The 17,604-nt window shown below is 44.6% G+C and overlaps 1 protein-coding gene across 6 annotated transcripts in view; it reads right to left on the bottom strand.

Annotated features, from left to right (window-relative positions):
- Nucleotides 1-1,695: 1,695 nt before the first annotated feature.
- Nucleotides 1,696-17,604, bottom strand: part of LOC144681055 (serine/threonine-protein kinase MRCK alpha-like) — a 607,421-nt gene continuing 591,512 nt past the window's right edge. For all 6 annotated transcript variants that reach the window (XM_078542748.1, XM_078542747.1, XM_078542746.1 and 3 more), the window contains 7 exons: nucleotides 14,478-14,575; nucleotides 13,638-13,722; nucleotides 12,820-12,940; nucleotides 12,181-12,298; nucleotides 8,898-9,021; nucleotides 7,809-7,966; nucleotides 1,696-4,150 (listed from right to left, as the gene is read on the bottom strand). In XM_078542748.1, coding sequence (XP_078398874.1) covers nucleotides 4,019-4,150; nucleotides 7,809-7,966; nucleotides 8,898-9,021; nucleotides 12,181-12,298; nucleotides 12,820-12,940; nucleotides 13,638-13,722; nucleotides 14,478-14,575 — 836 coding nt within the window. In that variant the 3' untranslated portion in view covers nucleotides 1,696-4,018. The remainder of the gene's footprint in view (nucleotides 4,151-7,808; nucleotides 7,967-8,897; nucleotides 9,022-12,180; nucleotides 12,299-12,819; nucleotides 12,941-13,637; nucleotides 13,723-14,477; nucleotides 14,576-17,604) is intronic.

The following is a 17,604-nucleotide window of genomic DNA, read 5'->3' on the forward strand; positions in this document are numbered from 1 at the left end:
CCCTGCCTACACTGACGTCCAGCTCCTTATCTAAATTAAATGGTCAGTATTCTCTTTGGAGTATCTCATTGAAACAAACTCCATGAGGGCAGCTGCAGCATAGAATTAGGGATCAGTGTCTCAGGGTAAGGAGTTGACCAATAAGGAATGAGATGAGGAGAAATTTCTTCAATCTCTCTGCTAGAGGGTGTTGTACATGCTCAGTCACTGAATATATTGAAGACAGATCAATAGATTTTTGAACATGAAAGGGATAAGGAGATAGGTTGAGATCATAATGGTGAAGCAGACTCAAGGGGCTATATATTTAAGTTCTTCTATCTGAGCCAAAAATGCTGGAGAAACACAAGCTGGAAAGAGAAAAGGGGGCATTATTGATACAATCTCAACTGTGACTAAATATTTCCACCTTCAGGTTTTGTCCAATAATTTTTGACAGTTTGCTTCTGGTATTTCATAAAGATGCCCCTGGAAGAGTTGTTGCATTAACTCGTCTTCTCTTTCCACCTGCTAACAGTCCTGCTCGGTATTAATAATGAGATTACCATTAACTACCTAAAGACAACTTTGTACTGAAGGCTTGTACCTGTTGAGCCTCCACCCCCTCAAACTGATTTCAAGGCAGCACAGAAAGGAGCTTCTCATCCCATCAGCCTGGGCTAGATCCAAACCTTCAGTGAATTACCCCACTCAAAACGGGACAATAGGTCCATCTTCAGTTTATTGCCTGTCGTCTCCCATGTTACAGTAACTTAAATTATTGCTCAATGACATTGTTTATTTGCAATAACAACATCACCACCTACTGTCTTAAGGCTTGACCCACCTCTTCAATCACTGTTGCATGTTATTTGAAGTCTCCTACAACACAGGCACCTTTTTGAGCTCGTTACTGCTCTTCTCTGTGGTAACACTAATCATCTTTCCTTTCGTAATCTTCAGAGTTTTTACCAGTTACCAAGCTTGGTGTTACCACATCCTCACCTGATTTATTCCCTCTATCAGTATTTATCCCTCAATTAACCTCACTAATGACTAAATCATCTGTTTTGAATCTCATTGTAGTTTATGGGAGCTAGCTGTGTGCAATGACATGCTTCTTACACTAGAACAATGTTTCAAAAGTGGTTCAGGATATCCTGTGAAAGGTGTGATAGAAATACAAGTTCTTTCTTTTACAAATCACAACTACACTCGAACAGCAAAGGGATGTTCACCGTCAACTGAATCTGACTAACTATCCTCAAAGGGAGGCCAAAAAACAAGACATACAAAAAATACAGTGTAAAGAACCATCAGATAAACAGGTCAATCTCCTAAGATACAGTCAAAGTCATTCTCTGGGTTTCTTGACTCAATGGGATTGAGCAGACAGACTGGACTACACACACACACAAACATCCCTAGGGAGAATATAAATGCACAGTTTCCCTCTTTGTGCAGACACCATATCCTTGTCCTAAACTTCACTTAGCCTGGATGGAAGTGAAGGAATGTGGTGTCAGGCCAGAAGGAGCCAGTTACCTTCAGGAGACGAAGGACATTTTGAAATTATATCAAACTGATCTCGATTCTCATTTATTAAAACCGAGATTTCCATTGTCTAATCCCCAACCAAAAGGAACCAGAGCACTGAGATACCCGACTCTGATTTCACAGCTTACCCTAAAATCAATAACAATGCAAAAGCAATCCAATTTGTAACAGTCCCCTGTTTTATTGAAATACATCAAAGTCTTGGTTAATATTTAGTGTGTGTCACCAACATAAAACCATGGTGGCTGGCCTTTAATAGTCAGACTGGCCACCTTAAATATTTTTGTGCAAAAGAATCTACAATCAGCAATAGTTTCTCTTACAAATTAACCCCTAAAAACATTAAGGGCAAAAGGAGTGATAAAGCCAAGCAATTAATTTACTGAAGTCAGCCTTTAACCTAAACCAAAAGAAAATTAAAAAAAACTGATTACATCTAAGACATGCAAAACTGTACAATAATCTTACAAAAGGGGGTAAAACCCTAAAAACTCTTGAAAATAAATGATATGAAATTGCCATAGTCAAAGGCAGGTCAGACCCATTGAACACCAACACTAGTAAACATATCCTTCCTGCTCACAGTTCTCCCTCCACACAATGATGTTTACAATTCACAGTCAGGGTTTTGACAGCTCCCAGGTTTCTCCTCTTATCTGAACTCGAGCAGGAAAGATTGTGACCACCTTTTCCACCCACACACCTTTCTGTCATTGAGACAAAAGTTCAAGACCGTGACGGCCGTCGGGAAGAAGCACATTCAAATCCGATGCCAAACTCAGCTGAAATGTTTCATTTAAAATGAAAACCACTTTTACTCTATCCAGCTGTCCAGGAGCTTGACTGAGTGTAGGAGTGAGAGTACACCCGGCTTCTTGTTTTACCCAGTCATCGCCAGCAGGGAAGTATTTCTTTTAATGATTTTTTTTTTCTTCCCCCTCCCTCCACCCACCCCAAACATAAGAACTCAGAGGGTTGCCCCTGCCCCTGCCAGTCCACTGACCAGCGTCTAAATGCTTGGTGCTTGTCAACATGTTTCTGCACTCCTGGCTGGGAGTCAAACATCCTTTAACATACTCAAGCCTCCTCAATAAACTTTATATCTCTTCCCTGTTACAGAAAGTATGGAAAAGCTGATGGGGCTTTGAATAAACAAAGAGAATGTAGGAATTATTTACTGACAAAGCAAAATAACCATTAAAGCATTCAGTGTCCCAGGCTGCCTGACTCCAGGGTTTTCTGTTGAGCGTAACAATACATAAATATCTGGGAAGGATGCGGCAAAGCAGACACAAGGAGGTGGCAGGGCAGTTAATTCCCCCTTCCCACCGTAAATCAGCTGTGGTGTACAAAAAATATATATATAATGTTGCTCTGATATTTGGGTGTTTAATCAAATACTGCCTTCGAATGACTACAGAAAGGGACATTCTTTATTCAAACAAGATCAACAGATCTCCCCTGAACTGAGCAGAGCCTTAAACTAGTGCAGTCTTTGTTTTTAATTTTGCAACATGCAACATAAAATCATTTTCCATCTACAGAGTGTACTTTATTTACTGCAGTACAGTGGCTATAAGTACTTTTCGTCTCAGCTTCAAAGTTGCTGCTTCCACCTCTTCTGTGTGTTTTTTTTAAAAACTTTAAATCTCAGCTGGGTTTTGGGTACTACACTGAAGAACTATATATAAGAAACTACCAGCAGGGACTGTGACACCACACACAAAGTAACCTTTCCTTCAGTCGCTGTTTCAACAAGTAAAACTATACACAACTTTATATATATATACTTTATATATATTCTATATCACAAAAGAATTTTTTTGTGTGTTTTTCTTTTAGCAAAATAAGGTTTGGTGATCTGTTTGCAGATGTACACATCATTATTGCAAAATAAAATAATAATTGAAAGAAGCCTGATCACACTAGTACAGAGAAAGAAATGCCTGCTGGCACTTGATTTCTTGGAAGAGATTGAAGCGATGATACAAAGTCAAGGCTGCATTCCACCCCCTCTCCCCCCCACCCCCCACCCCCTCCACCCCGATCCTGTTTATTCTTTGAGATTGTACCTGGCTAGAGAGCTGCAATGAGAAACAACACCTTAAACATCAGTTACACAACTTAACCAAGATCCCATTTTTAAAAAAATAATAAAACAGAGTAAGCTACACCCACAACAACCCTAAAGAACAGCTAACGTCACTCTGAGAGGAAAAAACATTTGCTTTTCCTCTTTTTACAAGAGAGAGAGAAAAACGTAAAGCAGTCAGCAGGGAAAAGCTCCCACGTGATGTGTCTATATATGTGTGTGTGAAATTTACGAGATCAGGCCTTGTCCCTAAATCCACAATGTTCCTGTGTCTTTTTGACAGATCTGTAGCAATAGGCTGGTACAGATTGGAGAGCAGAGTAGGACTGGGTGCAGCGAGACAGGAGTAAAGGGCTGATTTGTTGGAATTGCTTTTAGAAGGGAGAAGTCTCATGTTTCCCAGCTGACGCGCTCGGTGTTTTCCAGCAAGAGTGACTGTGGTTTGTGGGGCGAGATGGGGCTGGGTGGGCTGCTCAGGTTGGAGCTGTTGGAGGCTGTCGAGTGCCTTGGAGAATCAGAATCCTGAAAGAGAACAAAAGGAGGGATGATTAATACATTTACACAGCCTGGGGTTCACCGACTGCACCAATACAACTTTGCTGTAATTTGTTTCCCTGTCCTCTCCCCACATTCCACATCGCCAGGTAAGCAGCCATCCCCATCCTCCTCTATTTCAATGGCAGGAGGACACAATGTGAGAGTACTCGGAATGAGAAAAAGGCATTTTTAAAATAATGCTGTCCTTGGGACGTGAGTAACACTGGACAATATTTATTGCCCATCCCTGAGGCAATGACAAGCCAGCCAGAGAGGGTGGGAGTAGGGGCAGATGGATAAGGAGGACAGCTTTCCTTACCCTGAAAGTCATTAGGATTTAGCAACAAAAATCCAGTCATTTCCTTTCCTGGTACCACAAATCTCAATTTGCAACAGAGAGAAAGAGAGAGTTAAAGTCTCAGCTGCTGGATTACTTGTCCAGGACCATCAGACCTGCACCTCCCACCACCCACAGTCCATATTGTGACTCTCCTGATTATGGGCTCATCTCCCCAGAAATTCTATATTCTCCGAAACCGCATGCACATCTTTCAGCTCCAATAATCTGTCTCTGGCCCAGCTCCTTTCCTTAAAGAGATATCGATCCAGTTTCCTTTCTGACCAACACTTCCCTTTTTAAAAGGATAAGTGAGCTCAGAAGGAATTGCACTTACTGGCAGTTCCACATATGCACTAGTCTGAGTGAGGTTCAGGTGGGACTGTCAGAAAAGACCATCTGACCTCTCAAGCCCAATTACATTGCTCCTCGCTAGGAGGAATATTAATGTGATATCACTATGTACGGAGTCTCAAGTTAACAGCTCCTCCAAAATGTGGGCCACTCTGAGAGTATGGCACACTCTGTACTGAATGGTATCTCTCATTTATTTCACTATGTAGACTGGGAGGGAAATCTTAGTCTACCAGGCAGAGAACAGTACAGATTAGGCTCATTCAGAGGTAAACCAAAAATGGGGCGGGGCAGCAGAATGTGGCGGGCAGACGTCACAAGCTAAAATTGGAAAGGGATAATTGTCAGGGGAACATCTTCATACAAAGAATGATCAACACTGAGAATAGCCTCTTAAGTAGGGCAGAATAATGCAGGCAAAATCACTGAATTAAAGCGTCATTCCATAGAGAGAGAGATGATTCGATGGGAGCCTGCCAGGGAGTTTATTCTGGGTGGATAACTAAGGTAAGTACACTGGCCTTCCCTCGATGCACTGACCTTGTGAAAATAAATCACCAGATATATTACATGTAAGGCAAAAGATCCATGTCTTCGATTGGGAATACAAGTGGGGGCTAATGAAGGATTTTTAATTGACACTGTGAACATGGATAATGTTGAAAGGGAAGTGCTCAGGCCTCAGACTTCTCTGATATTTAAAAATGTTCCCCTGGGGAATTTACACTTGGATCATCCAGCAGGGTAGAAATAGCCTGGGGGAATGGGAGGGGGGCAAGGAGGGTTTCAATTCCAGAGTAAAAGGTAGGACTGAAGGAGGAAGGAATTAACATTCTAGTGTCACATTTCTAAAGGGAACAGAACAACTAGCAGAAACAAGGCAAAGGGAAGTGTTGGCCAGAAAGGTAAGGAAAGGGAAGATAAAACATAAAGTAAGGTATGAAAATGATTCATAGAATAGTTAGTAGAGAAGGAGGCCATTTGGCCCATTGAGTCTGTGCTGGACAGGATCTTGGAAGATCAATGAGCTTGTTCCCTGATGTCTGTGGGGGGAGTTGGAATGTGGGAGAAGGGTGGTGGGGGAAGTCGGAATGTTGGGGAAGGAGGGTGGGGGGAGTTGGAATGTGGGGGAAGGAGGGTGGGGGGAGTTGGACAGTGGGCTGAGGGGGGTAAGTTGGACAGTGGGCTGTGGGGGGCAAGTTGGACAATGGGCTGTGGGGGGTAAGTTGGACAGTGGGCTGAGGGGGTTAAGTTGGACAATGGGCTGTGGGGGGTAAGTTGGACAGTGGGCTGAGGGGGTTAAGTTGGACAGTGGGCTGTGGGGGGTAAGTTGGACAGTGGGCTGTGGGGGGTAAGTTGGACAGTGGGCTGTGGGGGGTAAGTTGGACAGTGGGCTGAGGGGGTTAAGTTGGACAGTGGGCTGTGGGGGGTAAGTTGGACAGTGGGCTGTGGGGGGTAAGTTGGACAGTGGGCTGTGGGGGGTAAGTTGGACAGTGGGCTGAGGGGGTTAAGTTGGACAGTGGGCTGAGGGGGTTAAGTTGGACAATGGGCTGTGGGGGGTAAGTTGGACAGTGGGCTGAGGGGGGTAAGTTGGACAGTGGGCTGAGGGGGTTAAGTTGGACAATGGGCTGTGGGGGGTAAGTTGGACAGTGGGCTGAGGGGGGTAAGTTGGACAGTGGGCTGAGGGGGTTAAGTTGGACAATGGGCTGTGGGGGGTAAGTTGGACAGTGGGCTGTGGGGGGTAAGTTGGACAGTGGGCTGTGGGGGGTAAGTTGGACAGTGGGCTGAGGGGGTTAAGTTGGACAGTGGGCTGTGGGGGGTAAGTTGGACAGTGGGCTGTGGGGGGTAAGTTGGACAGTGGGCTGTGGGGGGTAAGTTGGACAGTGGGCTGAGGGGGTTAAGTTGGACAGTGGGCTGAGGGGGTTAAGTTGGACAGTGGGCTGTGGGGGGTAAGTTGGACAGTGGGCTGTGGGGGGTAAGTTGGACAGTGGGCTGAGGGGGTTAAGTTGGACAGTGGGCTGTGGGGGGTAAGTTGGACAGTGGGCTGAGGGGGTTAAGTTGGACAATGGGCTGTGGGGGGTAAGTTGGACAGTGGGCTGAGGGGGTTAAGTTGGACAGTGGGCTGTGGGGGGTAAGTTGGACAGTGGGCTGTGGGGGGTAAGTTGGACAATGGGCTGTGGGGGGTAAGTTGGACAGTGGGCTGTGGGGGGTAAGTTGGACAGTGGGCTGTGGGGGATAAGTTGGACAGTGGGCTGTGGGGGGTAAGTTGGACAGTGGGCTGTGGGGGGTAAGTTGGACAGTGGGCTGTGGGGGGTAAGTTGGACAGTGGGCTGTGGGGGGTAAGTTGGACAGTGGGCTGTGTGGGAGGGGGTAAGTTGGACAGTGGGCTGAGGGAAATTGGACTGAGGTGTGGGGGTGGAGGGAATTGAAGTGTGGGCTGTGTGGGAGGGGGTAAGTTGGACAGTGGGCTGTGTGGGAGGGGGTAAATTGGACAGTGGGCTGTGGGGGGTAAGTTGGAAAGTGGGCTGAGATGTGGGGGTGGAGGGAATTGAAGAGTGGGCTGTGTGGGAGGGGATAAGTTGGACAGTGGGCTGTGGGGGGTAAGTTGGGCAGTGGGTTGTGGGGGAGGGGGTAAGTTGGACAGTGGGCTGTGGGGGGTAAGTTGGACAGTGGGCTGAGATGTGGGGGTGGAGGGAATTGAAGAGTGGGCTGTGTGGGAGGGGGCAGATGTTGGTCTTTGGTAGTGGGGGGAATGGAGGAAGTTGGACTGTTTGGGTGGAGGGTTGTTGGACTGTGAGATGTGGGAGTGAAGGAGTTGATTGAAATGCTAAAGGTGATGAAGCCTTGCAAATGTAATGGGTTTTTACCTCAACCTTGGTTTCTTATATTAAGCCATCTTAGAGTAGAAATTAGAAACCGGGATGAGGGGGAAAATATGAAAACCAAAATTACATCACGTTCGAACTCCCTTGTTGGCACATCGCTTCCAGGATCCATCCCACCAGAGGATAGGGAGCCATCAGATGGGGAGGTCATTGGCTGACGTTTGTTGACGTAGTTTCCCCCTGAGAATTCTCTTCGAAGGGCACTTCCATTCTGTGCCGTGGATCCTGTATGAACATCATCAATGCGTGAAATATGTAGATAGTGAATTCAATTCTACAGCACAGTGTAGGGGTACGTCTCATAGAGAAAATAGGGACTTCATGAAGAAAAATAAAATCACAAGATATCCAACAACAACTTGCATTTATGTTGCTCCTTTATTACAATAAGGGGCTTTACTAGAGAAGTCCCATACACATCAAAATTCACCTTTCAAATATGATTGTGTAGACAATTAAGGGTATCTTGCTGCTGTCATTGTAATTTGCCTCTATTTGCTATTTTAGGATTTGGAAGATAGATCTCCAGAATCCTATCCTTTGAAATTCCTCCACTAAACTTTCCCTTTCTTCTCTTCATCTTTCAAATCCCTAACATCCTCCACCTCCATGTCCAAGGCTTTGATCATCCTCCTCTCTCAGCTCTCCTTTTCCGGCTTGGCATCCATTTTTCCCTCATCCCTATTTATGAAGCTCCTCAGGGAAAATCTTGTATTTAAAAGCAAGTTGTTGTAGTGAAGTCTGACAATCAGGCCAAAACGTTGAAATGCAAATCTAGATATTAGGAATCCCTTCTTCACGCGATCAAAACACAAAATGAACTCCTCACTGGGTAGAGTGTAGGAGGTGAGAAAGCCCAGACACTCTGATCAGGAAGAACTGTCTTTCGGTTGGCAGAATGGCCTTTGTCCTGCATCCGTTCTATGATTTAGGAGAATGTCTTGCTCAGGTAAGCACTTTCCCCTGACAGTGCAGCTCCAAAAGACTCAGTGTCAGAAGTAGATGAACAAAGACCTGTTTGTCTGCTATCTTACAACCTATGAGGAGTAAAGCAAGTAGCAGCTGCACACTAACAATGCTGAGTGGCACCTATCACAACAGGTCTATCATCCCACGGGTTTTTGTACAGAAATAGGTTGAGTGGCAGATATCTTACTTGATGACAGCCCACTGCTGGCACTCATGGAGCGTCCTGGCTCTGTGCGAGACCGTGCAATAGCGGGGATGCTGACAGAAGCACTAAACATTGTCCGACTCTTCTCATCTGGAGGGCGGAGATTCTGTAAAGGAACGGGGTGAGGGAAAAAGGAATCCACTTAGATATCTGAACAGTTTAAACAGGTGGAGCCAAGAGACGGTCACTTTAAAGGTTTTTATTTAAAGGCTTAGTTTGATCTTTAAACCAGTCAGTTCCACTCACAGCTGAGGAGTGCTAACTACTTGTGAAGTTTCACCTCAGTCCATTTCTAAAATGCTGAGAGAGTGCAGTCAATGATGGGATGGGCTTCCAGGGGCATCAGACACCTTTCAGTGCCTTGCCCAAATCACCATTTGGCACACAAGGCAAAGCGATGAAAACCAGCACACAATGCACTGCAGTGTAGTCTGAACCAGGCCTTATTTTCACTTGCTGGCAGGGATCACTGGAAGGAAGAGCTGAGGCTAATCAATGCACCACAAAGATTGAGCTCAAGTAGCTCGGCACAGGTCAGCCAGTCACTAATCCTGGTGATGCCTGCTCAGCACAGCTTAGTATCCCAGTGGGAGACCCTGCAGGGAAGCACAGCAGACGGCTAAAAAGCAGTGAAAGTGTCCAAATGTTCTATTTGCCCAATTATTACAACTGGGGTATGTGACTAGGCTACGTCCATCATGCTATAGCATACACGATTACACTTGATACTTGCACCACAATTCTGTGAGGAGTCCTGACAGAGATGAAAAACGGTGGTCCTGGAGTGGATCTGACTGGTCTGAGCTCAGCACTACACTTGCCCTGATAATAATACAACCGCAATTCCAATTTGTGCAAAATTCTCAGCAAATTATTTTGTCCAGCTCTCAAAACGTTTGTAAGCTGCCGTCGTTTAAGAAAAATGGCAATAGTAGATCAAACAAATGTAGATGAAAGGCAGCAGCTGCAGTATACTGCCTGTCACCAGCACAGGGGCTTGTGACAGCGAAATGGTAAGAAACTGTCTTAAAGCAGCGGCAGCTCAGCGACAGGCAACAAGCACAAATAATTCAAACCAGCCACAACTCGAGCCCCTGGTTCTATCACACGTTATTTTCTCTTAGAAGCCAGTGTTAATATTAAAATTCAGCAGGTTGGGCTGCTTTTGTGGGGAGAGGAACAGGGTTAACATTTCAGACTGATGGCCTTTCATTAGAATTGGTTATTGATCTGAACCGTTAAGTCCATCTCACTCTTCACAGATGCTGCCTGTCCTGTTTAGCTCTTCCAGCTTTTCTGCTTTTACTTTGGATTTCCAGTACCTGGAGCGCTTTGCTTTGACTTTAATCTTAAGATTACTTGGAATATCTTGATGGTTTATTCACAGCATAGCATAAGACACATCGCCAGGAGGTAGAGGTTCTGTGTCAGCTGACGTTTAAACTAACAGGATAAAGTGGGAACATATTGAGCAGTAAGAAAATCAGCTTTCAGGCTAATCACCGGTAAGTTATTAAGGGATCAGTCTCTTGACCCTAAATCAGATGATCATGGGTTCCAGCCAAACCCAGAGACTTGAGCCCATAATAATCTAGGCTGATATTTCAGTGCAGTACTGAGTGAATGCTGCACTGGTGGAGGTGACATGCTTCTGGTAAGATGTCAAACTGAGATCCTATCTGCCCTCTCGGGCGGATGTAAAATATGTCATGGCCAATATCCATCCCTCAGCCAACGTCACCTAAACAGCTGATCTGGTTATTATCACGTTGTTGTTTGTGCGACCTGTCTGTGTGAAATTGGCTGCTACATTTCTCATAACAGTGACTACATCAAAAATAGTTCATTGCCTGTGAAGCACTTTGGGATATCCTGAAGTCATCAAAGACACAATAGGAATACAAGTTCATTCTTGTCTTTTTGAGTATCTTAACCGTACCCTGTTTTGGAACAGTTTTTCCACACAATATTTCATTTCTTAGAAGATGTGAACATATGAATTAGGAGCCATTCGGCCCCTCGAGCCTGCTCTGTCATTCAATAGGATCATGGCTGATCTGATTGTGGCCTCAACTCCACATTCTGTCTACCCCACAATAACCTTACACTGCCCTGTTAGTCAAGAATCTATCTACCTCCGCCTTCGAAATATTCATAGATCCAGCTTCCACTGCTCTCTGGGGAAAAGGGTTCTAAAGATTCACACTGCTCAGAGCGAAAAAAAAACTTCTCCTCAACTCATTCTTAAATGGGAAACCCCTTATTTTTAAACTGTCTCCCCTAGTTCTAGTCTCTCCCACACGGGGAAATACCCTCTCAATATCCACCCTATCAATACCCTCAGGATCTTAAGTAAGATCACTTCTCTTGGGATGATTTGCTCCTGTGCCTCTGGTTATTTTGCCTTTCAGAAGGGAACAGATTGGCCTGACTTAACTGCTGACTCTTGCCGTCTTGATATCAGCTCACCAGTCCCTCCAGCCCCCATCCCATCTCGACACACACAAACCGAGATCAGAAACCTGGATCTTTGGAGGAGAATGTTGGGAGCTTTGCACCAAATTTGCAGTAAGCAGAAAGAATTGTTAAGGGTCGAAGCAGATGGATTGATGCAAGGTTTGATTGGATTAGTGCCCCACACACACACACGCACGCGCGCACACACACACACAAGGCACCGCGTATTGGTTAGTGAGGAGGTGAGCACACACCCCATACCCTTGGTGTTATGGAATGTGGCGAGCTGGAGGCAGAGGCTGGTGCAGGGGAACAGATGGGGGGATCGTAGCAGAGGAAGTTCTCAGCAGAGTGGACAGTCATGTGATAAACGTGTTCAAAGTTGGTTGGAGTGGAGATCAGGCTGAAGTGATTATTGTGGGATGGATGTGGGGAGCTTGGCTATTCAGGGAGCAACAGGAGGAAAGAAATGTCATGGAAAAGAAGGAAAAAAAAAAGCATGAAATTCATCAGTCCCAGGTGGTAATGGTACAGAAAGATCGCAGCAGTCATATAAAAACCCAACGTATAACAGTCAGAACATTACAAATAAATAATGGATTAAAAAAGTAACAAATTACACGAGTGAGGTCTGTTGATCTTAGACATTGAAAAAGAAACTGTGCGCTATTAATGACTCTTGTCATTAGGACTTGGCCCCAATTATGAAGGGCTTTGAATTATTTTCATTCTTTCAGAGAGTATTCCATAATGTAAATTGCTGTTATGAAGTGACAGAACCTGAACAGCGTATCCTCGGCTAACTTACCATCGGCAAATCTTTCAGGATCTGTATGCCATCGCCTGGACCCATGTGTACAATATGATTGAAATTAGTTGGGTTTGAGATTAACTTAGATCTCATCTCTGGATCTCGAAGCATTTCCCTGAAAGAGAAAAGGAATCTAAAATCATCTCACATTCAAATTAATTAAAGGCAAAGTTACTTCATCCTCTCTTTTTTCTGTTTCTTTACCCCTCTCTCCTTTTCTCTCACTGGTTCAGAGGACAGTGGGGTAGTGCTCACTGTTTAACGTCGCTCTCTAGCTGGATGTTGAAACACACGGGATAACTTATTTCAATTTCTCTCGCCTTTCTCCACTGAAGCTCTAGCTTAGGCCGAGGACCAGCGATTGGGGGGCAGGGGGGGTTGGAAAGGAAGACTATCAGGTCTCCCCTGCTGCTCCGGCATGGACAATCCACAAACCCAGAAACTCAAACCCCTTTGGAGCCAGACGCACAGAGCTGTACTTTCCAAAGTACCGACAAAAACAAATAAAGTCCACATCTAATACAACATTAACAGTGTTGGGCCGGGGGGCGGGGGGGAACCGGGTATCGAGGGGACAGGCCGAGGAAGGGGAACAGGGGGGTGTGTGTTTACTGTGACACTGCAGACTCTGCCCACCTCCTCTGCTGAAGCCTCTCCTCTTCAGGCACCCGGAAGGAGTATCTCCGTTTGCTTCTGGTCCTGACCATCTGTTTGCGACTGTTGTCTGATGTTTCAGGAACAACGAGCTCATCCCCTTCTGTGGGAGTGAAAGAAACAGCTCAACGGAAACAATTAAATGACAAGAGGGTCGATCTACAAAACTTAAATACTCAGTTATTGTGAAAACTTCTTTCTTATTGACCATTATTGCAATAACCTGGTTAAGGGCTGTCCAGGTCTTTGTCATAACTGTGGTGTTTAGTCACTAACATGACCATGCTTAGTAACTCCCCATGAGCATCGGTGTGCAAAGTCACATGTTGACATCAGTCAATTCCTGCTGCTGTCGGAGATTTCTGTACATTGGCAACTCTCTCTGGGGGAAAGGACGGGGTTAATTAAAGGGCAAGCAAAGTAGCAGGAAGTGACTGGCTTTCTGTTTTTATATTTGAACAAAACACTATTCAGTAATGATGTGTTTGTGTTTTATACAAAGTGGCTTAGCTCAAGTACAAGTCAGGATACGGGTTTGGGATAACATGAACACGACACACAAGCACAGGAATGGAGCCAGAGTCAGCGATATTCACAGGAATGGCCACAGGTCAATCTGGGTGATACACTTCGAAGGTCACATGTTTTATGTGTTCATTCATGGCCAAATTTTGCTGGGCAGCTTTTCTCCTGCTATACACAGTCTGGCAGTTCAGCAATGTAGGCTGCCAAATAACGAAATACTTCAACAGGAAGTTTGCTGTTTTACATTGAACATTAAAAGCATTTGCTAGACGTACCTGCCATTTTATTTTTGAAATAGATTAACCTGATTGTCTCGAGGCCCAGCAGGTTAAGTGTTCCCTCTGTATTAAGTGGCCGAACCTGTAAGAAGAGGAGCTCACTGTAACTGATGCTGCAAAGAGTTTCCCAAACAGTATATCATTTGATTCCCCACATGAAATTCCCAAATGGTGCTTTTCCAACCCTCTGTTTCTGCTCCTGCTCAGGGCTCCACTGCTGGAGAGTCCATTACAGCAGTCTGATACACCAAATATGTACTGATAGGGCTGACATGGAACGGTATTAATAAATTGTTAGGAGAAGTAGGGCCAGAGGGTGCAAATTGGAATTAAAATTACATTCTGAAAATAGGCAAACTCTGAAGAGTGGATGAATAAATGTATACAAGTCATTTAGCTCACAGATATAAAAGGGATTTAGTAGGATAATGCAATGTGGCACCATCACAAGATACAGAATACAAAAGCAAAGAAGTTCTAGAGTTTTAGTTAAAGCTCATTTAGAATACTGCAGCCAGGTTTGGGTTCCCATCTTGGAAAGGATGCACTGGACTTGGAAACAATCAGGATAATTCAGAAAAATACCTGAGATAAAGGGATTTAGTTATAATGGGGGAGTCAGTAAACTCAGGTTACGTTCACTACAGATGGGGATCTTGGTGATCTGATAGAGGGAGAGAGAAAGGAGGAAAGTTAAGCGAGAAAGAAAGAAAGCAAGAAGGATAAAAGGAGAAAAGAAAGCAAGAAGCCAATGCTCAGTGTGGAGCCATATCACTGCAAGGAACTGAAGAGGGAGGAAAAGAATATAGGCAAATCGGGAAAAGGAACCGAGCATACCTTCTTTAGTGCAACCGTCTGAATCCACTCCATAGTGTTCACATCAAATACATCTACAGCATTCTCACTATACACAGACAGATATGGAGCATTGTAACCTGCAGGAATACAACACAACTGACAGTGTCAGGTTCCCATCTTTGGGTAATTGCACTCCACAATTAATTATATCTACATGCAATAGGAAATTAAATACAACAGCCTCACCCAATAGGTGTTATCACACTGATTATTTAGTGTAACAGTTCCAATATTACAAGGAATAATTATACTCGAGCCATAAGGCTTAGAATACTTTTTGTACCACACTCTCAGTCTGTTTAACAGGACTGCTCTCACCACTATCAGCAACAGCTAGAGGCCTGTACCTACCAGTACTTTACTCCAATGTGTAATAAACGTCAAGCATTCTCTCCAGATACAGCCTGAGTTTGGAAGAACAGAATCTGTAATTGTACTGCACAGTTAAATAATTCCGTAACCCAACCAGCCACTGTGGGGAGTAAAGTTCAATTGAATTCTTGTCATACACCATTTTTCACTTATAGCCTGGGGGTTTGAACTTTTCAATAACACTGTCAGCTTGTCTGGACCTACTTTATTAGTGCCCTTCATAATCTTGCAAACTTCAAATTAAGCTACCTCCAAATCTTGTGCTGCACACTGCTGCATGGTACTGCATGGTACTGAACTGCAATCTACTGTCCACTTTACCCACCACCGCAAAAGCTTTTTAAAAAGCTCTCACTTCCGGGAGCCCTATCCTAAGAGACTGAATTTTACTGGACAGAGAATAATGTATTAATGATACATGGCATTATTAATGTTTAAACTAACCAGTAATTGTTATTCTTTAAGTACTTGCTGGGTTTGCCCATTAATCTTGACACATTAAGAGTATCCTTTTAATGGCATGATAATTATTAATGTAACACCAAACAACTACTTTGGCCCTCCTTCACCCTCCAGCCTGTTTCTTTCTCAATCCTTAAACGCCATTGGTTAAGGAGATTGAAGAGTCATACAGACTCGAAATGTTAACTCTGTCTTCCTCTCCACAGATGCTGTCAGACCTGCTGAGTTTTTCCAGCAATTGTTGTTTTTGTTTCAGATTTCCAGCATCCGCAGTATTTTGCTTTTAACTTTTGGTTCTGTTGTTCACGAGGGCTCCAGTTTCCCCTTGTCCTTGTTGTACTGTTACCAGTTCATATTTTCAGAAACGTAAAGGGCTGAAGGGTGCAGGGAAGAATCTAACTAACAGTGCGCACCACAGGATGCCCCACTCTAGCAAAATCATCCACCTGCAAGGCACACGTCATAGAAAGTTGCAGCTTTAAGATATAATAGCTAATACATATGATTAATAAATAGTAAAATCATTTATTGAATTGACATTACTTTGTAATTAGATGATAGTCTTTACTACTGGGTACATAGGTAAACATGCTCTATTATTGTCACTTTGTCTTCACTAGACAGTGGGCAACATCTCGAGAGATTGACTAACTCTATTTGGTCTGGACAACACCAATGGGAGCACTTGCTATCCACCTCCAGTTCCTACGAATGTGGGACTGGATATACACACAGGCTTCTGGATTTACCAAGTTCAATTTCACAACTCGCCAGGGTGGAGTTTAAATTCATGATCTCTGCATTGCTCGCTCACTACCAGGACCACAAGGCTACTGCATTCTCTTCAGCTTAAAACCTATTTGTAGGTGAATCTCCGCTTACTTGCTCTGATACATCCAACACATGGACCTACATGTAGCAATCATAAAATGGTTTCCACTCTGCACTTATCTGACAGATCTAATCTGACAGGGCTCCACTGAGCTCCTCTCTCTCTCTCTCTCATTGACTGTGGGGCTCCGATGATTCTCCTCTCTCACAGGAATTCATGGAACACACTGTTCTCACTCACCGGCCACAGGAATCCACAGGGCTCTCACCTCTCTCAATATTCACCGGAATCCACTGAACTCTCCACTCTCACTGCCCACAAAAATCCACTGAGCTCTCTCACTGCCCACGGGAATCCACTGAGCTACCCCCATCTCTCACTGCTCCCAGGAATCCACTGAGCTCTCCCCATCTCTCATTGCCCCCAGGAATCCACTGAGCTCTCCCCCATCTCTCATTGCCCCAGGAATCCACTGAGCTCTCCCCTCTCTCTCACTGTCCCCAGGAATCTACTGAACTCTCTCTTCTCACTGCCAAAATGAATCAACTGAGCTCTCCCCTCTCTCTTGCTGCCCACAGGAATCCACTGAGCTCTTCCCTCTCTCTCACTGCCCACAGGAATCCACTGAGCTCTCCCCTCTCTCTTACTGCCCACAGTAATCCACTGAGCTCTCCCCTCTCTCTCACTGCCCACAGTAATCCATTGAGCTCTCCCCTCTCATTCCCTCAGTCCTCAGGGATCCAATGGGCTCCCCTCTCTCTCACGAGCCTCAGCCTGCTTTCTTCTTCATCCTGTCTTCAGTACGTAGAATTCTCTCCCCAGTGGTGGTCTGCTGATGCTGCTCTCTTCAGCTGCATCCTCCCTCGTACAGAGGAATTCTGTGCACGGACATTCGAAGAAGCAACCACTTCCTTGCCACAAATTCACGACAAAACAAGATAGCACCAGAGCTAATAGGAATTTTTAAACAGAGAAATGCACAGGTAAACAAAGTTCCATGTTAGCAGCATAATAATACATGGTATGTTAACACTGTATAATACTCTTCTCAGTATAAACAGTGCCTCTTCTCACTCACCATGAGGGGAACTGCAGGAGATCTGTGTATATGGTGATGAACAGTTCTAAATACTGTACGATAGGTGTAATCATGGCAGAAAAGCTCATAATTTTTCATTGGTGTTGGAAAATCTTTTTTGTGGTCTTTCTTTATACAGAACAGGGCCCTGTACTAAAGCCTGCTGGATATTTCAGTGCATTTACAGCAACGTTATGTGTTAAGACTACTTGACGGACATCTAGTGCTGGATGAGTAGAAATATCCTCCATTTAAATATTAAGAAGACTAAGACCATTGCCTTGGTCCCCACCACAAGCTCCATTCCCTAGCCTCCGACTTCATGTCTCTCTCTAGCAGCTGTCCGAGGCTGAACTAGACTG

This window comes from Cetorhinus maximus, chromosome 5, assembly GCF_964194155.1.
Source record: "Cetorhinus maximus chromosome 5, sCetMax3.hap1.1, whole genome shotgun sequence".
In the NCBI taxonomy this organism is placed as follows: domain Eukaryota; kingdom Metazoa; phylum Chordata; class Chondrichthyes; order Lamniformes; family Cetorhinidae; genus Cetorhinus; species Cetorhinus maximus.